At 42.5% G+C, this 24,226-nt stretch overlaps 1 protein-coding gene across 7 annotated transcripts in view; it reads left to right on the plus strand.

The window, feature by feature from the left end:
* The window catches only part of LOC121319497 (non-muscle caldesmon-like), a 65,834-nt gene extending 56,810 nt beyond the window's left edge, over positions 1–9,024 (plus strand). For 4 of the 7 annotated variants that reach the window (XM_041256966.1, XM_041256972.1, XM_041256973.1 and 1 more), the window contains 9 exons: positions 1,375–1,418; positions 2,059–2,143; positions 2,272–2,409; positions 2,759–2,851; positions 3,811–3,910; positions 4,525–4,611; positions 5,301–5,350; positions 6,876–6,913; positions 7,794–9,024. In XM_041256966.1, coding sequence (XP_041112900.1) covers positions 1,375–1,418; positions 2,059–2,143; positions 2,272–2,409; positions 2,759–2,851; positions 3,811–3,910; positions 4,525–4,553 — 489 coding nt within the window. In that variant the 3' untranslated portion in view covers positions 4,554–4,611; positions 5,301–5,350; positions 6,876–6,913; positions 7,794–9,024. The remainder of the gene's footprint in view (positions 1–1,374; positions 1,419–2,058; positions 2,144–2,271; positions 2,410–2,758; positions 2,852–3,810; positions 3,911–4,524; positions 4,612–5,300; positions 5,351–6,875; positions 6,914–7,793) is intronic. The other 3 variants (XM_041256969.1, XM_041256971.1, XM_041256970.1) reach the window with 3 other exon arrangements.
* Positions 9,025–24,226: the final 15,202 nt, after the last annotated feature.

Genomic DNA, 24,226 nt, shown 5'->3' on the forward strand with positions numbered 1-24,226 from the left:
GGGCCACTCTAGGACATTGACCTTTTTCTTTTTAAGCCACTCCAGTGTGGCTTTGGCTATATGTTTGGGGTCATTCTCCTGCTGGAAGATGAATCTTCTCCCAAGTCTCTTGCAGACTTCAGCAAGTTTTCCTCCAGGATTTCTCTGTACTTTGCTGCATCCATTTTGCCCTCTATCTTCCCGAACTTTCCAGGCCCTGACGCGGAGAAGCATCCCCATAGCATGATGCTGCCACCACCATGCTTCACAGTAGGGATGGTGTTCTCAGGATGATGTGCGGTGTTAGGCTTGCGCCAAACATAGCGCTTAGCGTTGAGACCAAATAGCTCTATTTTGGTCTCATCAGACAATAGAATCTTCTTCCACTTGGTCTCAGAGTCTCTAGCCGAGATTTGATGCAAGTTTTTTTCAACAATAGCTTTCTTTTTGCCACTCTCCCATAAAGTCCAGTTTTTCGAAGCACCAGGGCTATTGTTGCCATATGCACAGTGTCTCCCAGCTCAGCCGTGAAAGACTGTAACTCCTTTAGAGTTGGCATAGGCCTGTTGGTGGCCTCCCTGATTAGTGCCCTTCTTGCCCGGCTACTCAGTTTTTGAGGACAGCCTGTTCTAGACAGATTCACAGTTGTGCTATATTCTCTCCATTTCTTAATTCTTAATAATGGACTTTACTGTACTCCGGGAGATATTCAATGCCTTGGAAATGTTCTTATATCCTACCCCTGATTGGTGCTTTTGAAGAACCTTATTCTGGATTTGCTTTGAAATGTTCCTTCGTCTTCATGATGTAGTTTTTGTTAGGAAATGTACTAACCAACTGTGGGACCTCCCAGAGATGGGTGTATTTAACCTGAAGTCATGTGAAACACCTTAATTGCACACAGGTGGACTCCATTCAACTAATTATGTGACTTCTAAAGAAGATTGGTTGCACCAGAGCTTATTTAGGTGTGTCCTACCAACGGGGGTGAATACTTATGCAATCAATTATTTTCTGTTTTATATTTGTAATTAATTTAGAACAATTTGTAGATTTTATTTTTCACTTTGACATTATGGACTTTTTTTGTGTTGATCAGTGGCAAAAACTCCTAATTAAATCTATTTTGATTCCATGTTGTAACACAATAAAATGTGGAAAAGGGGGTGAAAACTTTTGTGAGCGCGGTGTGTGTGTGTGTTATATATATATATATATATATATATATATATATATATATATATATATATATATATATATATATATATATATATGATTTTTTTTCAGTGTCTGCATGATATTTGGGTTTATTTTGTGTGTGGTCGGTGCATGCAGTGTGCTCTCTTATCAATGCAGAACTTTAAATGCATAATAATAATAATAATGTATTTACAGATTGGCGAGAGGGCAGAGTTTTTGAACATATCAGTCCAGAAAAGGTAAGTTAGTTACCTTGCTTACTGCTGCTTAAAATCAGGTTACAGCTCTGGCCAAAAGTTTAGATTGCATGTTAGATTTCCAAATGTCACATATTTCAGTTTTTGCCAGCTTTTCATTAAGTATATGGACAACTACAAAGCGGTGTGTAATTCATTATGTTAACGTAACATTATTCAACAGGTTTCATTTGACTTTATGATGCAAAGTTTGTTAATTCTGTAGGGGGATGCAAAATGTTTGGCCACGGCTGTACTAATACTAATCAATGGCTATTAACGTATACAGCCCACATGAAGCTAATTTTCCTGTCATCCGGGGTGCTGACATTTTCACTACCGTACTGAGAGGAAAATTTCGCTTCCAGTCAACTTTTGAAGTTAATCGCTATTGAGTGGCATTCCATTGTAAAGGTGAGGGAAGGACAGCCTTTCTTGTTTTGAAATCAACACATTAATGAATGGATTTATTTAATACAAACCAACAAATACTTCTTAAAGGCAGTTACATGTTTCAGTAGAGCCTAAGTAAAGTCCATGTTAAAACAGTAACGAGCATCTTCAGTATATTACTCTCTATGAGGAGGCAGTTCAACCCCCCTGTTAACACTCAACAATACTGACGCTGTGTTTCTGTGACTAGCAGCAGCAGTGTTAAGAGTTCGCACCCAGCTCTGCAGGTCTCCAAGATTGACAACAAGCTGGAGCTGTACACCTCCGCTGTGCAGGTACGAGCAGTGCTGAGCCTTACTGCGGTCCCTGGTGACTCCTGTGTCCTGGGCCTGCCCCCTCCTGTGTCCTGTGTCTGCCCCCTCCTGGCCGAGAGACCACACTGTATGCTGTTCTCTTTCACCAGACCAACAAAGAGATCAAGCCCCACAAGCCGGGGGCGTCCGACCTTTCTGTGGTGGGGGAGGGCGTCCGTAACATCAAGAGCATGTGGGAGAAAGGGAACGTCTTCAGCTCCCCAGGGAGCCCTGGAGCCCCCAACAAGGTAACGCAGCACAGGATACCAGAGCACCTCTTATTAGCACAACTGCAGCCCCTCTCTAAATGAGCGCTGAACAAGGCTTAATATCTCTATCACTAGCAACATTATCACCGGCCCTATTTAAAGCAAGGTTCAAGGTGCTAAAGAATCCAAATGATCACTGGCTCTATTTAACCAGTCCATTTTCTTACCTCTTATTAGAACTAGCAATAATACCACTGCCCCCAATTTTAAATGAGTGCTAATCAAAGCTTTAAAACTCATCATACTTTCTCACGCACCAGCAGAAATCTTAATATCTCTAATACAAAATGAATTAATTGTGTGCCCCATTCTCTGCCCCTTGCTCCAGGAGACAGCTGGTCTGAAGGTCGGGGTGGCCAGTCGGATTAACGATTGGCTCAACAAGACTCCGGAGAGCAAAACGGCAGGAGGGAAGCCCGTGGTAAGTGTGGTTCTGGACCTGCTGCTTCTCATTGCCATGCTCCCTCCAGTGCTGGAGGCTTCTAAGTCCCGGGGTTGTATTACACAATTATCTGCTAAGTCGGTAGCATCTACAGTTGCCTAAGTGTCTCATCCTCTCCCAACATTAGTTAGGAATTTCTAGCTTTACGTATGAAATTTCATCTAATGCCAATATTATCTAAACGATTAATCGAGTTTGGATAGAGGTTACAGCTCAAGCTCTGGCCCTGTCAGATACACCACCCAATATACAAGATTTTAAGTTTTGTAATGTGGCCCCTGATTCCCGATTTAACCTAAACGCTGTGTTAGGGGGGGGAAAACAAAGTTCCTGAAAAGAGAAAAAAAATGCACCTCAGTTTCAGATCAGCTTGCCCATAGTTCTATTTTCTGTTGCTTTATGCTTTGAACTTGGTGAGACAGAGTGATAGATCTTGTTTCCTTTGGTCAATCTTAATGTGAGTTTGTCATAGTTTGACTGTGGTGCCATATCCTATTATCTGATGAACAACTTCAGTGTCTGGGTGCAGGTCTGTTGGTTCATTTAAACAATTTAGAACAGGGTTGGAACAAAGACCAGGAGTGGAAGAGCTTATTTCGGCCAGACGTCTCTGGGGAAGTTGGTTAATGATGGGAAAGGAGAAGTTGAATGGGTGGGAAGACTTTCACTCTCTTGGTGAAATTACTCAGGAAGTGCAAACCTCTCTGCAAGTAAAGTACGTAAATAGAGTACTTTCTTTAATTTAGCGTGGCACCAGATAGTATTGCTTTAAGAGTACTCAGCTGGAGACACCTGCTTTAAGAGCATATCTGTTTCACCAGCAGTCTGCATCTCCCATCATCTTTCCTCTGCTAATCTCCTGTATGTTTCTCTGTTTCCCCTAGCTGATCCCTTTCCTTCTTCCTGGTGTTCATTCTTGCATCCCTGTCTTCCTGCAGAGCCAGGCCCCTCTTTCCTTCCTGCTGTCTGCTGCAGATTTGTCTCTTTCGTGCTGGACTGGGTCCCGAACAGAGCTGATCACGGCCTGCTTCCCTCAAGGTGCAGTGACCTCGACTCTAGGGAATTCAAACTGAAAACCAAACCAACACAGGCCTTTTTACTTGTTTTTACAATTACGCAAAACCCTTTCGTTATTCGGGACATTGCTGATACAGGGCTAGAGGACAGAGAACGTCTGTGTATGACAGAATATCAGCAGTAGAAGTGATCGGATTGAGGCTGAAAGAAGAGGTCTGTTTAAGCGCTAAGAGTGTCCTTATAACCCCTACACAGACGCTCCCATTCTTATAACTCTATTAAATCCAGCTATATTTGTTTTATAATCATTTTAGTCCATTGTCAATCTCATTGAAAAGAGGGACAAGGTATGTGGCCCATTGTGACGTCACTGTTTTGAACAGACTGCAGTTAAATGGGATTCCGAGAGGTGCCTCAGGTACCATTTTATCAAGCAGGTGACCTGGTCAGCCGTGCTGACATGGAGAATTCAGTTTTTATATCAAAAGCGCTTTCCAAGACTTACACATTCAATACCAAAACATTATTAGGATATCCATCATTGTGAGTGGTCTCTTCACATCCCCCCAGCTGTATCAACTGCATGGTACCAGCACTGAAGTCTTTCTCATCTGTTAACTTTGTTCCTCTTGCAGGATCTGAAGCCTGGAGATGTAACCAATAAGCGCAGCTTATGGGAAAACAAAGCTTCCTCCCCAGATAAATCAAGCGCCCCCGCCAAGGTGAACACAAAGAGAAACTCATGCTTTCACAGTGCAGCCTCAATGCCAGGCTGCACCGCACATATACATACATACACACACACACACACACACACACATATATATATATATATATATATATATATATATATATATATATATATATATATATATATATATATATATATATATATATATATATATACATATTATACACACACATACTGAGTGTACAAAAAACTAGGAACACCTGCTCTTTCCATGAAACAGACTGATGAGGTGAATCCAGGTGAAAGCTACGATCCCTTGTTGATGTAACCTGTTATATCCACTTCAATCAGTGTAGACAGTGTGTGTGTGTGTGTGTGTATAGAAGAAGTATAGTAATTTCAATGTATTTTATTTATATCATCTCAAAGCGCTTTACATGTTGTTTTAAACAGAACAAAAGTGTTAATTACAAAAACATTATAATAATATTATCCATAACAATAACAATAAAAAATTGAAATAAAACAACTGAAGAAAACAGTCAATAAGAATGATAGATAAAACACAAAAACCACAATAAGTCGCTGAAATACAGAAGCAATAGTGCGGTACAGATATGAGCGGATGCATGCCGGGTATGCTGCCTGGTTAAATGAAATCTGTGCTGTGTGATGAGTCAGTAAATAACAATTCATTTTGTTTGTTGTTTCTGTTTAAAGATTTCTCTTAGCTAGTTGGCTTCATCCCTGTCTCATGATGTGCGGAAGAGGTAAACATTTCCAATGCATTCCTGTTCCTGAGCCCCTGAATGAAGGCCTTGGTCGCCAGTCCATTCTCATGCTGTTAACCACACTGCAGATTCACTTCCTTCTGCAGCAGGTGCTGAGCAGCGCCACCTGTCTGAAGCCTGTGCCATTGCACCGCACGTTTAATCTGCACGAAATCCACAGACAGGTTGGCACAGCTCCAGCTTTTTAACTCCCATTGCAATGCATTCTGGTAAGTGTAGTCCTGCTTCTGTTAAAAAAAAGAAACGAGAGGTCAAACATACCAGAATGCATTGGGGTGTGAGTTGAAAAGCCTGAACTGTCCCAGTGAACACAGAGTCATGTGCTAACCCTAATATAACCCTAATATAAATATAATCTAAAAACTTCCCAACCGAAGCACTGTGCACCATTTACGAACAGTTACCATAAGTTTCAATATCCAGATATTTGTTTAACTTTGTTCCCTAAAGTATTTGGCGAATATCGAAGCTGATGAATAAACAGAGTTTAGTACAGTGTATGCATGTTTTGGAGAAAGTACAAATGGTCATGCTTTTTTATTTATTTTTAACTGGGCATCAAGTACCTTAAATCACTGTGTATCATTGTATGTTATTTCTTTAATTCTAGCCTCAAAACTAACCCTAACCCAACCCTTAACCTAACACATCCCTAACCCTAACCTTAACCTAACCCTAAATAAAGAGAGAATTCAGAGTTCTGAACTCATTGTTCACTCTGTGATTGTGTCTGGTTCCTGTCAGGCTGGACCCTGCATTATTATACAGACAGCTTAGAAAGTGTATCTCATGTAAAAGAACTTTTCAGTAATCAGTGATATAGAAACAGAAGCACTCGTGCGTGAAAATGTTAGACCCCTTTGTGTTTTAATTAGGCATCTTTAACAAACAACTTCTAAAAAGTCATGCATTTTACCATCTGTGGTCTGTCTTCCTTTTCTCTGACTATTTGAAATGAATGTGTGGTCAATTTTAAAGTTATCCATTAAATTAGACAAATATGACAATTCAAGATTTTTAGTTAGACAACAATTCTAAGCTACTGAAGTAATGGGGTGTTCTAATAAATTTGCACTCCGCTTTATATGAATCAGAGCCATAATTAGACCAACAATGCCTTGAATGTAGCAGTGTGACGAGAGTAACTGCAATGACACAAATGGACACAATGCAGTCGGGTTGTTTTTTTTATAATAATCCTGAATTTACAAAATCTTTATTTCCTTAAGCTGAGGAACACAAAGACATTTTCTCAGGAACAGCGGCTTGAAACCTGGTTCCAGGAGACCTGGTTTGAGGCAACTTCGCTGTATCAAACCCCAAGTCTCTCCTGGTGTGCCGTGCAGTGTCCTGAAACCATGTTTACTCAGCTGTATTACACCACTCCCCCCCCAGGACCACAATTGTCAGAATATGTGTTTTGTTTTATTTAGTTTGAATCCCCAAACTTTATTGTGCACTTTAAAAAACAAACATATTCTCTCTCATGGGTGTGTCTTTACAGGTAATGGCTGGAGGAAAGAAAAAAATCAGACACCAACGGTGAGTGAGATGCAGTGGGACGGCAAGCTCGCTGGGGGGTGGGCTATTTTAAAACACGGAGGGGGGCAGGTATAACTCATGCAGCAGGGCAGCTGTGGCCTCTAATACCACCCCGTCATATCATGTCCTTTTCATATCCAGTTATAGAGGATATGACAGACCACCCCCCTCCCCGGCCGTCACGCAGTGATTGATGGGCAGTGCATGTGTCTCACACCTGTGATTTCCATCGCCCTTCAATCTCTGCTGTTCGTTCTTTTTGGCATGGCTTTTTTAAATGCCACTGGCAAACCACTCTCTGTATTTATAACCACGCAGCAGGGCTAAGACTAAGACTACATAATCTGCTATGCCTGTGTGATGCCAGCCAAGTCAGGTTAATGCGTAACCTTCCCTCAAATCCTGAAATACCCCATCACAGCCAAACAGCTGTTGCATTGTCGCATTATACCCCATCACAGCCAAACAGCTGTTGCATTGTCGCATTACAGCCCTGTTCTGAGGAGGATTAACAGCACATCACGGGCATGATAACTGGAGAGTGTTGGCTTCCAGGATAGGAGACATGAAAAGCAAGTGGACCTTGGAACTATTCTGCTTGGCTGAGCTCAAGTGGCACAGAGATCCCTTTTCATAACCCATTGTTAAACTGGCCTCCCCTGTTGCTTTAATAAAGGGGCTAATTCGCTAGCCTCTTAGAGACTGGAGTTCAGTTCCAGCTCAGGTCACTTGAATCTGGGGGGGCTCCAACTAGCCAGTGCCCTTATACAAGCTTCCCACAGAAAAAGCATAGCAAAGTGTAATAAAGATTGAGGGTCTCTCACTCTGGTAACACTTTGTCTGTTTTCAGGTCATTGACGGTTTCTGTTTGTTTTTGCAGGAATGGGACACCGAACCTAAGACATCGAGAGATGTTTGAGGAGAAGGGAAGAAACATACGTCAAAGTGCTCAACTCCTTTTTTTTCTATTTATATTTTAATACCAAAAAAAAATTTGCAATAGCCCAGGAAAAAAGAAAAAAAAATATTAGCACAAAACGGCCACAGTTTTATAGTCATGTTTAAAGTATACAGCCTTTGCACAAGCCCTTTTTAATTTCTTTAGAAAAATATGCTGTGAAATTTGAAACGTTTATATAGATATCAAGTCATTTTTTTATTGTTTGTATTTTATTTCATGTTGTGAACTGCAGAAAGGAAAGACAGCAATCGTTAACGTGTGGCGCGCTTTTCCATTTTTTAAATCAAAATGGGCCGTTTTTTTCACTGCGGTGTCAGACAGACAGGCATTTGAATGCTGATCCGATTCTCTATTGAGCAGGGAGATTGTTCCTCGTTCCTTTCTGCAGTTAGGAATAGCTTTTAATACAGCGAGTTTACCTTTCTAGCAAAGTAAAATGCTGATCGTGGTACTGATTACAATGGTAAAGATTATAAGACACAAGAGGCGATTAGCGGTTTCAACACACATGCACACATTGCTTTGAGAGGGTTAGTTTAAACGGCACTTTTTATTGGCAGTAGAATGCTCCATTGTATGTTAGGACATATATCTAGTAATAAATATTTACACAATAGTCTATTTCACAGCTTGATATTTCAGATGTCACGTTTTGCTGTAACAAAGACACATACCTGAAGCTATCAGTGGGGTGTGGGTGGGTGGGATTAAGCATTTTGAATAAAATATTTTTTATATATATATAAAAATAAAATAAAAGCAGCCCTAGTTTGTGCCGCAACTTTCATGGCATGCATTATGCGGTTATACATAGGAGCAGGCAATGATTAGATTTAAACCCTGCTCTAAAAAAAGACTAGTCTGTTTAGCACATTGCAATTCTTGCAGCGTCTTAATTCAAACTCTAACCTGTAACTGTGGCACACTCTAGCGGAGAAGTGGACAGTGCGCTAGATACAGTTCATTGCGAGAGGCACGTTTCTTGTCCTTTGCCTCTTTAAATACATGTGCAGGGATACACTCACCACACCGATGTCTGCGTCTACATATAACGCTAAAGCAGCACTACAAAACACATTTCACATCCTTGCTCATTGTTACGTGTTGGGTTGGCTTTATACATGAGAAAACACTGCAGAAATAAATACAATAAAATGGGGGATGGGGAGGGGGGCAATGCTTAATGGGGTAACAAGCCATCCTTGCAAAGTGTGCTTGTAATCAAGGAAGATCAGAGAGAGAGGGAGAGGAGGGAGGGGAGAGAGAGGGAGAGGGAGAGGGAGAGGGAGAGGGAGAGGGGGGAGGGGGAGATGGCCAAACATTTTGTATCACCTAGTATTTTAGGATTGTGACAATTATTATTTGTTTTTAAACTATACAAACATAATGTTTTATTTAACATCATGTAATCAAAGAAACTACAAAGTAATATCGCACAAGCGTACCGGACTACCCATCCTCAAGAAACTTTTGGGGACGGATTAATCTGTCCTAAATTATTCAAAGTACATTTCGAATCAATAAAAGAAAAAGAAAACAACAGCATTGGTTCATTTGCAACTTGAATTAAGAACCCATAATGATAACGAAAAACGTAATCTTACAACACAGTGGTTTTGTCTTGTGGGTTGTACAATGACTGTCGTGGGTCTGCAGCTTTTAATGTCACTTTGGTTGCCTGAAGAGCCACTCTCCATAGCAGCACACTTTTAAGGTTAAACAAATAAAAAATCTACCTACACAAGATTAAAAACTGGTTCGCGTATAGCAACTGTTTTTTAAATGGGGGCCTGAGCAATTCCTGACAGTAGGAACATTTGTATGGGCAAGGCCTCAACTGTGGATCACAAGTGAATCCAGTGACTATAGTAGTGTGGCTAGTTGTCATTTCAACCTATGCCTAGACAAGGAAAGGGAAACTGAAAGACACAGAGTCCAAAGTTGTTGTTTTTTGAAGTGATGTTGTTTTCTTTTTATTTGTACTTCTGTTTTTTGGGTTTCCTATAAAAACACGACTGCACTCGAAATATTATAGAGGGCTGAAAACTATGCAAGCCTTTGTCTTTGCATCGTCTGCAAATTCTGCCATTTTTGTAAACTGGGTATTTGTAGTGTGGTGGATCGCTTCATGCACATATTTGTTTAAGCAATGTATCGTGAAAACAGCCACCACAATAAATAGATTTTGTCCAAGAAGAGTGTGTGTTCATTTGTTCTGCAGTGGCGCTTAGATTTATCAATGCAAGATGTTTCAATTGTTTATATAAATAAGCATGACTCTTTACTTACACTAATTAGGAACACTTTAAAACAGTGGCTGCAATTTCATAATTAATTCCAATTGAATCCCACGGGAATAACACCTGAATATCTTCTGCACTTCCTGGGAGTTCTGAAGTCATTCATTTTGAATGCAGCCCCCTGTCAATCATTGTGGATTGAATCACCTGAATTCATTCCATGTCTCTTTGTAACACATGATGCTGATCACATGTATATGACCTGCATTCATAAAAAAACAAACACTTCTTCCAATCCCCTGGTGAGCGAGTAAGAGGGTGAATGTACTGTAACCACAAAGCCATCTGAGTAAATGCTATATTATTACAAAGCAACAAGGTGTCATTAGGGACACTTATGGGGTACAGTATGTTAAAGTCGGGCAGATTTAACACTTTCACATGGGAAAACCATTATTATTATTAGTTGGCTTGTAAGATTGCCCTGGATGTAGTTTTTCATTCTTTATTATGTGTTCTGTGCAAACTACCACATTATTGTGTAATTCACGGCTGCAGTGTGTCCCATGTTTGCTAAGCAGTGTATATTCTACTTATTCTACATTATGCATATATTCTACATGTATATTCTACATAATTTTCTGCAGTCTGCCCAATTCAAGTTGTTTATATCAGTATTTTCTACACAATTTATGACAATTATGTTTTCTGTACTGTCCTACAGCATTGAGCTGCATTGCTACAATGTTTTCAGCACAATTTACATGTATTAATTTTTTCTGCACTTTGTGTAAACATACTGTGGTAAATCTACTACAGTATTTATACATAATTTGCTTATTTTTTCCTCAGTATTTGTGCACAATTTCCCACATCATTTTGTACTTCAATATTTTCTAATTGACAATGTAATCCACATTCTTTTCTGTATTATTTAGTGCATGGTTTCCCGGTGTTTTCTGCATGCACACATCACACACTTTTGACATTATGTAACATGTTATGCACAGTATTTTGTACAATATGTACAGTGGCTCTCAAAAGTATTCACCCACCCCACCCCACCCTTGGACTTTTCCACATTTTATTGTGTTACAACATGGAATCAAAATGGATTTAATTAGGAGTTTTTGCCACTGATCAACACAAAGTCCATAATGTCAAAGTGAAAAATAAAATCTACAAATTGTTCTAAATCAAATTACAAATACAAAACAGAAAATAATTGATTGCATAAGTATTCACCTCCTTGAGTCAATATTTGGTAGAGGCACCTTTGGCAGCAATTACAGCCATGTTTACAGTTTGTTTACAGTGTTTATGAGTACTTTGCATTGACTCTCACTATATTTGTATTTTCTATTCCTAACTCCAGTAAAACAAAACTCCACACAGAGTGAAAGTCAACAAACTAAATATTTGGGCACTTTTAGTTTGTTTTAAAAAACAATAATCACTGTCTTATATCTGTTTAAACACTACAAGGACTTGGTCTTCATAAGGTAGGTTTTGTCATATCCAGTTAACACAGTAAGAGGTCCCGATGGATACCCAGATATGCAATCGAATTGTCTAACTTTTTGTTTTGGGATCCGATGTGTTCAGGTCAAAAATGCCGTTCAGAATCTTTCCAGGACTCGCTTGGCTCTGACTTGGGAGAGGCTACACAAGCAACAATGCTCTAAGTGGGATTGTTATTATTTTGTATTATGAATATTGTTTTAATAGTGTTTATTATTATAGGGATGGGAATTTCGAATAGTTTCCTATTTGAATACACAGGGTGCAACCTTTTTGTGTGTTCGATTACCCGAACTCTGGTCCCTTACACTACCAAGAGTGAAAGGCAAATGTGCGTGCAAAAGCAGATGGCATAATGGCATAAGCTGGTAAAGTTTAGCCGGGTTCACAAAGTGTTCAAACAATGTCCAAGATGAGATTTCTTTGCTCTGTACACTATTTCCTTAGGCACAAGTTTATTTTCTTTTGCTTACTGAATTTACACAGAACTCAATGAGCAGCAACGTCACAGCGCATATCTCTTCCAATTAAAGCAACAGTAGCATAATATTGTGCAAACCACCAAATAATATTTTTTGCTGTAGTGTACTCAGAATAAAATAACACCTATCATATAGCATAAATATTCTACATCTGCTTAATTCTAACAAATAATATTTATAACAATCTTAGTGTAAATATTGTTACCTGGCCAAAATAGAAAATACATTCCAACAGTTTAACATTACTAATTACAACTAGCCATCAAGTACTGACATCAGGTGAATCGCAGTCAAGTTACTCTGTTTATTCAAAAACCTGTAAATAATTCAAAACAGGGAACACTTGCTATATTAAGTGGCTGAAGTAACATGTTGAAAGGCTTCGTTTAGCCACTTTCTTTTGAGACGTGGGCTCTCTTTGGTTACCATACACAGTTAGAAACATACTGAAAATAAAAACCATCATGAAAAAATATATAAATATATTGGGCCAGATAAAATTGCACCCGAGCCAGTAAAAACACTAGCTCAGTGGCCCTGAGGGGTCAGTAGTTAAAATCTAAATGCCCCGATATCCCATGCCAAGGATTGATGAACTCTGAAATATCTGCGCTATGTTATAGGAGGTGGAGTCATCAAGCCACAAGTAGGGAAGGTAACTGCCATTCAGAACAGTCCAGTCCCAACCACAAAGCAGCAAGTCAGGTCCTTTCTGGGATTGGTCTACTGGTATAGGCGGTTCATTCCAGATTTTTCCAAACGCGCTGCAATACTTGCCAATCTGACCAGGAAATCTCATCCCAATAAGGTACACTGAACTGAACCTTGTGAGATAACCTTTCAGGATTTGAAAGGGTGTTTGTGCCAAGAACCCGTTCTTCAAGCATTCCCAAGTCCAGATTTTGATCAGCCTTTTACAGTTCAGACTGACGCTTCAGGGGTTGGTCTGGGGGTGGTACTTTTGCAGGGAGAAGCAGGAAAACAACGACCCATTGTAACAAACTTTTAGTATTACTACTAGACACTTAGTCCATAAGCGTATACTGATTACAGAAGCAAGCATTCAAAAAAAACTGGAAGCAGCAAGTAATAAGTTACAGCATAAAAGGGATTTAAAACGTTTATTAGAAATGTGGAACGTGAAAGGGATATTGAAACCTTATGAGCATTGATACACGAAGCAGTATATCAGCAAACAATCCTGTCGACACTGAGGATCACATATTGTAAATTAGTTTAACCAGCAATTTACAATAAGGTGTAAGCAGGTAAAGATAATTAACCCAAACAACAGGTTTTCAAATCAAGAGATACAGGCATACCACTGAACATATTGCACAGTGCAGAAAACAAACCACGTACATCAACCTGGTACACATTGATTGTCAATGAAACAAAGAGTTAAGCTTAGTTCAAATATAATAATTTTCAACCATAGCTCAGTTCCCTTGATGAAAAACAAATCCAAAAAGAAAAGTTCCATAAAATAATATTTCAAAAACCAAGAATCCAATGAAAAAATCAGAATTGCCGTTAAGAAAAAATGAAAGATGCAAAACAGCGCAAAAACCGATCACTGCTCTGGCGGGAGTGGACTACCATGCTGTCAGCCGTGCCACTACCGGCAGGGGAGTTGACACCATTTTCAGCCATGGGCCCAGTGAAGCCTCCCTTCCCGGCCCAAGACTTTGACCTGGACTGATGGGTTTTTAAAGGGGGAAGTGGTTGTTGAGGCCAGGTGTGCTTTGCACAAGGGGGGGTATATGTGGCAAAGTGCCCCGTCCTTGGGTTATTTATTTGTGTTGTATGTTACGTGTAGTGTGTTATTGTTGGTGTATAGTCATTGGTACACGGGATAAAAATGGGTCTGTGTAACACAAGTGGTTTAAAATGTATATTTGTATATAGGCATGAGGATTGCACAGCACTTCACGTGCAGGTAAAATGTAATAATATGTGAGCACGGGGAATTGCGCTTATTAAGTCAAGTACAGTTGTACCGAGACTCCAATTGAATGATTGATTAGCAATCGAGTCTCGGTACAGCTGCATAAAAACAACATGTTTTCACCCACTCGGGGTTGTGTGTTCAGGAGTGAAGAACGAGTGTGGAGAGGAGAAAATAAAAAAGTAAAGTAAATGATTTGATTTAAACTCACCGTGTTTGTCTGTTTGTCCACTGTTTGTTAGTGTCTGTTTCGTGTAGTGTTAGTCTGTTTTGTTTGTCTGTTCATTTTGACCTCAAGTGCCGTGTCCTGTGTTTTGTTTTTATTTTCTGCTCTGTTTAAAACAATCACTCAGCTTCACCAAACTCCACCTCTCTGTTTATTTTGTGTTGGTTCCTGTTTCTGGTCTGACGTCATCCACTGCAGCCGTCTTTGTGACAAATAGTCACAAAATAAGTGTACAAAAAAAAAAAAAAAATTAAAATTCCATCATAAATGATCCTGGTTTAGTCAACCTTTACAGGATTTACAACCCAGGTCAGATTTCAAAATAAATATTCTTAGTGATTTAAAAAGGCATTGTGAAGAGTTTTTATGTTCAAAGGCAAGCAGATACAAAAATGGGATGCACATTGGCCCATATTAGATCTCAGTTTGGGATTTTAAAAGGTGGCTTTCTAGTTAAATTGAAGTTTTTGAAAACCAACCAATAAGGTACGGCATCGATGACAAAATTGTAAGTAAAACATCTGTGATTGTTTGCTGCTGCTTTTGTGTAATCTGATTCTGATGTCTTTTAATCCCAGAATTGAAAAAAATAAAATAATTTGAATAGTTGTGGGTGCCAGGCTCCCTTCCTGCCCCCAGCCTCCCAGCCTCTCTGTATCCCAGCACCCCAAACTCCCTACGTAACCCCCAGCCTCCCAGTATCGCAGCCTCCCTGCCTCCCAGCCTCGCAGCCCCCAGACTCCCTGCCTAACCCCCAGCCCCCCAGTATCCCAGCCTCCCTGCCCCCCAGCTTTTCTGTATCCCAGCCTCCAAGTCCACCAGCCTCCCAGCTTCCCTATCTGCCCCCCAGCCTCTCTGTATCCCAACCCCCTGCACCCAGCCTCCCAGCACCCCTGACTGCCCCCGAGCCTCCCAGCCTCTCTGAATCCCAGCCTCCCGGTCTCTCTGAATCCCAGCCTACCTGCACTGCAGCCTCCTTTTCTCCTTGCCATCCAGCATCCATGCCTCCCTGAATCTAGGCCTCCCAGCCTCCCTGATTCCCTGCTGCCCTGACTCACAACCTCCTTGCCTCCCAGCCCCCCTGCCTCCCAGACTCCCAGTTCTGCTCATGGTTTTGCCCCTTTCCCAGGCAATAAAGCATTCTAACAGCACGCCATGCCCACATGCAGCTGCACCCTCAATCGTAGCAGTGTTCTTATAACCTTTACTCTTTACAGGGACGACACGAGTGCAGCTATGCACCACTGAACAGCTCCTTCAAAGGGAGGTGCTGGTACTGACTGGGCCTAAAGCATGAGAGTCAGACAGCTCATTAACAAGGCCAGTGCTTGACGACGGGAAATCATTAATTTCATGAAATTAATGTTTATATCTTTAAAGAGAGCAAGTATGAACACCCCTACCTTCCCTCCCAGGAAACATTTGAGATTTGCTCAGTTTGAGATCTGTACCAGTCTAAAAATGCCTTGATCAGTTTTTGCTTTATGTTTTTGATACTTATTTTATTTATAATTATTATTATTATTTTTAATTAGTATATAATTTTTGGTAACACTTAACACTGTGTCTCTAATTACTGTGTATTTATATTGTAGCAACTTTGTAAATACAGTGTGCTTACACATAAATACAATGTTATTATGCATAGTTACAATGCATTTAATGTGTAAATCGTTTTGCAGGATATATGTAAGAACACAGCTGTATCAGAAAAGGATTAGGGTTATATCATGCAAAACAAATTACACACTAAGTACATTGCAACTTTGTATAAAAACACATGTATTTACTAAGTAATGACTGTAAATACTGTCATCCGCTTGCATGTTGCACGGTTCAGATTAGAAAGTCTGCTGTAATAGTCTGTACCAAAACACTCAGTAAAAGAAGAGCTGTTATATTCAAATAATCTTCTCCACCGCATTCATCATTTTGAAACTGACTGACGTGTTTAATGGCAGGGCTGCCTTCTTTTTTTCTGTTTAGTTGGATTAGTAGATTTGAATACTCCATCAACAACATTTTGAATCAAGTCAGCTGTATGATTACTGTAATGACTAATGTATAACAAGCATGTGTACAAGACACATTACCATGAATAATAACCATACAAGAAATAATATATGTAGCGATATGAAAAACGTTACTCATATCTTTTAGTATTTTCTTTTTCTATTACCATGATGAAACTCATCTCTTTTGTTGAGATGCCGGCAATTGGGTGCTTTAAAATCGTGCTGATTACTCAAGTACAAAGGTGTCAAATATACAGCTATGCAAAAGTTTTGCCTCCTCTCGAATTGTAAGCTTCAGTCTATATATATATATATATATATATATATATATATATATATATATATATATATATATATATATATATATAAACACACACGTTTTTATTTAACATCATATAATCAAAGACCTACCGTAAACCTGGTTCCCTGAAAGAGAAGAATTGCCACCAAACATCGTTATGGGATACACTCCTGGTGTCACTGAGCTCCTATGTCAAAGCTGCCAATAGGCCCCCTTCCCCCAGTGACATCCTCGGTCCCGCCTTCCGCGGGTACTTAATCGTCACGTAGGGGAAGAGCCACCCTCTTCGTGACGAAACCTTGATCTCGACCGAAGCGACGTTGCAGTTGGTGACCATCTTCTCTTTCAGGGAACCAGGTTTACAGAGGGTAAACTAGCGTTCCCTTTCAATTCGAAAATGACCACCAAACATTGTTATCGGAAACGTGTGCCAGAGCCAACGCGAGGGAGAAAAATAGCCACTAGGTAAACCTTCTGCGGAAGGTGATCTATCAGCCTCAAGCAGATCTTGCAGAAACTGCAAGATGGCAGGCATGGGACAGGAGATTAGATCATGACCATTAGAATGGCACCAATCTTGAAACAGTTTCCACTTACAGGCATACAGTGACCTAGTGGAATGCGCCCTAGCATTCTGCAGTGTACCCACGACCGCGTCTGACAGCCCTAAGGCAGACCGGCAGTCCCTTTCAGGGGCCAGACTTATAATGGGAGCCTGTCCGGCTCCGGGTGCCAAAGTGTGCCTCTCGTCTGACTGAGGAGATCCCGGCAAAGCGGGATTTCCAGGGCGGGCCGTTCAATAGCTGGCACAGGGATGAAAATCAGATTCTCCTAGGCCACCTGGGGGCCACAAGGAGAACTGACGCCTTCTCTGACCAGACCTTCTCGAGTAAGGCTGGGAGCAATGGCAAAGGCGGGAACACGTAAAGAAGCGCTCTGGGCCATACATGGGCTAGGGCGTCAACGCCGAGTGGACCGCCGCAGCGGTGGAGGGAGTACCACAGGGTTCAGTCTGTCCTCTCCGCCGAGACGAAGAGATTGATCTGCGCCTTCCCGAAACATTCCTAAATGCGCTCCGCCACCTGAGCATGGAGCCGCCACTCCGATGGGTGCGGACCCTCCCTCGAGAGGAGGTCCTCCGCTCGATTCTCCACGCCTGCAACATGCATCGCCTGAAGGGACAGCAAGTTCTATTGGGCCCAAATCAGCAGCCTGAAGGCTAGGCGGTGCAACCATGGGGACCTTAGGCCACCCTGGTGGTTGACATATGCCACCACTGATGTATTGTCTGCGCGGATCAGCACATGTCTGTTCCGCACCATGGGTATGAAGTACCGAAGGGCAAGAAACACCACTTGCAACTCCAACATGTTGATATGCAGGGACGACCTGCGGCCCGACCAGGTTCCTTTGACTCCTCTGCTCCAACCCAACTTGGATGTGTCCATCGTCACTACCCTGCGGGTGTAAACTGCCCCCATTGGGACTCTTTGGCACAGGGGAGAGGTAACCCTCCACCAGCGCGGGCCGCCGAGCAAGCAAGACACACTGTCAGCTGACGGTGTCTGTCGCACTTGGGATACAGATTGAATGCATCGAGCCACGCTTGCAGCGGGCACATGCACAGTAAACCCATGCTGATATTGCTACGGCACAAGGGGCGCCATCGATCCATGTCAAAACAGGGAGAGTTGTTGCTGGAGAGCTGCTACTCTGTGGTCCGACAGGTGAGCTTACTATTAATTGGCTGTAGGGTCATTAAATAGCTGTGTGGGCCACCACTCCTTCCTGTGACAGGGCATATCAACCAGTCATATAGGCAATCCATCAACCTGATCACTTGCCGCCACAAGGGAGTAAGGGTGGCATCCATGCACTTGAAACATGCAGGGGTAAGGAGCCAACAGCCTGGCGAGCCACCATACGGCTCAGCCGTGTATTGAATCACTTAGGCCCCAAGGGTGCAAACACACCGAGGGCACTGAGTGAGGTAGAATACACTACTGGTGCACAGAGCATCGGGGACACGGTGTGTTATCAACATGCTGTGGCGCCAAGCACCGAGGCAAGGACTTGAAGTCAACACAACCTAGGGGAGCGCATAACATACACCGGGGTGGATACATAGCTCGAGTGACTGAGGTAGGCAATCAGGAGAGCAATATAGGGGAGCGCATGGTGCTGCTCCATGGTGCAGGACGGCGATAACCTGGTCCTGGTCCACATGCAACCACACCACATGGCAGCGTATAACGCATGCCAGAGTGGAGCAAAGGCTCAAGGAGCTGCAGCATGTTATGCAGGAACAAAGTGATACAGTCCCCATGCCAGGTGGGTGACCAAGCATGCCAATAGGCGGGCTAAAATAAACCTGTTGATTGAACTCAACAGCGGGACCCTGCAGAGCTGGGTCCCAGTAGAGGAATCACGCTGCTACTACTTTTTCTTTTCAAACTGCAAGGCAGTAAAGAAAAACATATATACATACACACAGTAGCAATTGTGAGGGTAAAATAACGGTCACCACGGTAGCGCAGTGTGGGCAGGCTTGAATAAGCTGGTGGGTTCAACTCAACAGTGGGACAGCAGAGCTGGGTCCCGGTAGAGGAGTCAAGCCGTTACTTTTTCTTTCCAACTGCAAGGCGGTGAAGAAAAACTCATATACACAACAACAAATGTGAATGTAAAATAACAGGTCAGCACGGCAGAGCGTGTGACTGTTCCATTTTGTTTTATAAACAGTGCGCCGAGTAGGTGGGTGGAAAAAGCTGGCAGATTCAACTCAACAATGGGAAAACAGCAGAGCTGGGTCATGGTACACAACAACAGATGTGAGTGTAAAATAACAGGTCACCACAGCCGCGCGTGAGACTGTTTTGTTTTGTAGACAGCAGGCCAAGTAGACGGGCTGAAAAAGCTGGCGTATGCAACAACGGGTGTAGGAAAGCTGAATCCCGGTGGAAACCATATGACATGTTCTCTTTAAACTGCAAAGCAGTAAAGAAAACACATATATACACACTCAATTAAAATGGCACGCTGAGTAGGCAACTGAGGCAGTCCAGCAGAGTCAACTTTACAGCGGAGCACGGCAGAGCTGGGGTTCGATGAAGGATCATGTGTGTCTTTCTTTTAAACTGCAATAGCAGAGGAAACAGCAAGCGCTGTGAGGTTTAAGTAGGCTGAAATCTCAAAGCGATGCAGGCTGTTACATGGAAAAAGAGTAACACAGCATAGTGGCTGGACAGGGGTGTCTAGCCTGGACTGTGTGCAGTCACACGACCAGGAGTGGAGCACCTTCTGCAGGTAGCGCATCGCGTACAACAGGGGGACAGGGCCGAAGCTGCAGCGGGCGATTGACTTACACACACAGTAATAAAAACAGTTTTTAAAATACAAAAAGCAGTTCAATATTACAGATGGGGGAGAGCACTCTGTCTATTGATTTGAGCGACCTACACCAAGGTGAAGGCCCTCGCAGCCCGTTTACGTCTGAACCCAACAACAAGGGAAGCCTAACCCTCGGCCATGGTTTAGTGAGAGACTGCATTCCTTTTTCATTACAGCCCTTACAAAAGTTTACCACAGTAAAAGCGCATTAAAGTGTAGTAAGTAAGGCATGGTGAAAGCACGATAAAGCATAATAATTATAATGCCCAGAGAAGTATGGCAATGCATATTAAAAGAGAACAACAACAAAAACATGTCAAGCCCTTGTGAACTATGGGAAAACCATGGTATAGCCATGGTTACCGTGATCAAATAACCAACCCCAGATTCAGTACTAGGGATACTGAACCTGCAGTTACTCAGGTCTTCCACTAGGGGTCAGTAGCTTGCTCCTAGTTCGTGTGACTGACGACCACGGTTTAATTTTGAATTTCACAAACTATTTGGATGTTAGTTCACTGTAATCTCCGGAATTAAAACTCAGATTAACAGCACAGAAGTCAAGCAGGGCCGCCTGTAAGTAACAAAGGGAAGGATTCTAAAAACATTTACTGGAAATTGTCATTAGCAGGATATTTTTTTAGGTAGCAGAAACGCGACACTCGTGTATTACGGCCAAAAACCACTAAAGACATTATTGTGTGGTAATATACTCTGACCCATTATATTATTTACACACACACAGAGTCTAAAAAATTATTCTAAAAGGATTTTTGGACCTTTTGTTCTTTGCATCTGCTAATGTTTAAGGATTCACCATTGCTACACTCTTTTTTACCCGCGCTCAGATGGGCTCCGATACATTCTTGCGATGTGATTGGAGGGCACAGCTCTCCCCTCTGCAGTGTTTATGTGTGATATGCTGCCTCTGCCAACGAGCAACACTTTAACAAGAAACAGCAGACATTTCAGTCGGCAGACAGAAGTCGGGATCGCTTCTTAATTTAAACAGTACTCTTTCATGTTTAATTGTTTTTGTTTGTTTGTTTTTTGTTTTATATAGGGCTTCTACTGTAAGTAATATCCTAATACCAAGCCCTTTAATTCCATGTTTGATGCAGTGTGGTACTGTAGCTAACGTACAGGGCTACTATAAACTCGTGCTCAAGTCAGTCTGCATCAGCTACTTTAAACAGCTTTACTTTGAAGGTCAGGTATCTCACCGCTTTCTTTTATACAAACTTTACAATGGATCAAATCAAACTCAGGCAACACTTTACATTGAGTGTCTCTAATTTCTGTGTATTTACATGGTGGTTACTTAGTAAATACACGTGCATTAACCCATAATTGCAATATTATTATGTACAGTTACAATGCACTTAACACGTTTCTCTTTTTCTTTTTTTTTGCACAATATATGTAAGTACGCAACTGTATCAGAAAAGGGTTAGGTTTAGAGTTGCAGATAGTTACAGTTAGAGTTAGGGTTAGGTTTAGGTTCAGGATTAGGGTTATGTCATGCAAAAAAGTGTACACATTAAGTAGCTAGTAACTATGCATAATATCACTGTAATTATGGGGGACGGGGGGGACGGGGGGACACAATATGAAAGTTATAACCGAAGAGCGTTATAAACGAGAGAGGAGTGGGGGGTGCCGCTGGACACGTAACAACACACATCTGACTAAAATATAACACTATGTGATGTTTATGACTACCGTTTTGTTTTTTTCTGTCTGTTTTTTTCCTTGGCTGTTTCCGCGGGTTTTATTTGTATTTTCTGTGATTGCTAAGTAAAGAATTAGGCACCGAAGGCATATATGTCATTGCTTAGCCATTGCCAGAAAAGCGAAGGGGGTATATATTTTTTGTCGTGGAAAACTGTAAAAATGTTTTTGCAGGCACTTGATTTTTGTAGCTGTAACTTGATTGAGACCGTAGGCGCCTAACCAATAGAGCACAGAGGCGGCAATACCGGTATACATTTTGCCCTTTTATTTTTTTTGTTCAGTAGACACTATTATTTCGTTCTGGTTATGCCTTTTAAAAGGCTTAAAATGTAATAAAAAACTAAAAACTGAAAGTCATTCAGAAGACGCCAGAAGTCTGACATTGATATAAAAAAAAAAAAAACAAAAAAAAAAAACAAACTCACCCTGCACAAACATTGGTTTGGCCCAAGTCTGCACTGCACTGTTTACAGCGACGTAAGCAGCAGCGTGTCTCTGATAAGATGATGGGCAGTTTTGGTTTGGAGACTACAAAACAGATATATAGTAAATAATATAGGCTAGGTAACTGTTAGTTTAGTTTGTTGTTATTATGTATTAACACTAGAACTACCAGAATGGTCTTTGTGGCGCATCACATTTTTAAATGCATTTTTCTCCACTGAAACCATCAGTAGACCCAGGGTTGCAGAAACGTTTGGAGATATAATACGTTCCCTTTCAGTTCGAAGATGGCCACCAAAACATTGTTATGGGATACACTCCTGCCTATTGGTAGGTGTCACTGAGCTCTTTCCATCAAAGCTGACGATAGGCCTTCTCCCCTCGGTGACCCTCTCATTAAGACCTCTCTGTGCTGCATTGAGCCTTTTTCTTCTAAAAAGTGCTGCATAAGTTACTGCTGGTTCCCCTGCATTTCGTGCTGAAAGCCGGCCTTTGCAGCTTTTCCCAGAATCAGTAGTTTTACATTCATAGTCTATTTATTCTTTTTCTAACTATCAGCACCTGCTCGCTCCGAGTGTCAGACTGCTTCTCTCTGTTTGTCTGTCTTAGTACGGTAAGTATTAGTGTTAAGAATTGTGTGTGTTTTTCATCCTTTCTTGCTTCGGAGAGTGCTGTTATTCCACGCGACTGGGCTTGCCTTGTCCCTGTTGTCGAGTTAGCCCACCAGCCATCTGCCGGCCGCAGGTCGGGCTTTGTTTTGATTGTAGCTACGCGTCCCCATGCTTGCGCAGAGGACTAGCTGCAGCATGGCTGCTTCAACCGGGCCAGCTGTATACTCCTCACCGAGGCTTCCCTCGTTGTTGGGTTGAGATGTACGCGGGCTGCGGGCCTTCACTTCTGGTGTAGGCCTCTCAATCAACAGACAGTGTGCTTTCCCCCTGTTTTTTGTATTTAAAGACTGTTTTGTATTACTGTGTGTGAAAGTCAAACGCCCACCGCAGCTTCTGCCCTGTTCCCCTGTTGTACATTACGTGCTGCTCAGGTGTGTGACCACGCAGTTAGGGTAGGCACCGTGCCTAGCTGCCCCGGTGTTTTTTAAAACTGCAGTGCGTAAGACTCTGCCCGTGCTACTTTGGTACCACGGTGCACACGGTGCTCATTGACTTGCTGTACCAATACAGGCTAGCGCGCCGGTGCTGCACTGTACTCGGTGCAAGCGATTGCCCAGTGCTTGGTGCACGCGGTACTCGGTGCAATCGGTGCATATTACACCGGTGCTGCACGGTACACGCGGTGCCCGGTGCAAGCGGTGAGCACGGTGCTCGGTGCACGTGGTGTGCACGGTATCTATTGTTGTACGATACTCGGTAAACGTGGTGCACGCGGTACTCGGTGCTCCTTAGACCCAGTGCTACACGACACTTAATGACCATGGTGCTCGGTGCATGCGGTGCATACGGTGCTCGGTGCTCACGGTGGTCATTCTACCCCGCGCTATGACGGGCAGGGCTAGCTTCCATGCCTGTGAGGCCTGTGGGACCAATATCCGGACGTGCACTCAGTGCCTATGCCCCGATCACGCCCCTTCAGACCTGAAAGGCTCCTGCGACATCTGTGCGGCTTTTCAGTTCCGCGTGTAGTCACACAGGGGCGTTCCTCGTCCCCCTCAGTGGGCCCATCTCAGCTATACCTCCCGACACCGTCACAGAGCCCCTTCAGGGAGATCCCCTGTGCACAGGCATCTGTATCCACCCGCAGCCGCTCCCCATCGCCTCCGGCTAGACGGGTGAAGAAGTCCCAGCAGGCGCGGGACATCATGGATATGAAAGCTCAGATTGTTCGAATCATGGAGATTTTGGAGAGGCAGGCTCCACTGTCTCCCGGCATGGGCCCCCGTGTGGCGTCCCCCACCCCGCACTCTGTGCCGGTCACAGTCTCTGTACTGCTCACTAACCTCTCCATAGGAGAGCAGGACCAGCGGATGGGAGAGAAGGCCACTCTCCATCAGCGCTTCTTGGGGGGTCCGCTTTCCCTCCGGATGTGGAGGTCGA

Source organism: Polyodon spathula, chromosome 8 (genome assembly GCF_017654505.1).
Source record: "Polyodon spathula isolate WHYD16114869_AA chromosome 8, ASM1765450v1, whole genome shotgun sequence".
NCBI lineage: Eukaryota > Metazoa > Chordata > Actinopteri > Acipenseriformes > Polyodontidae > Polyodon > Polyodon spathula.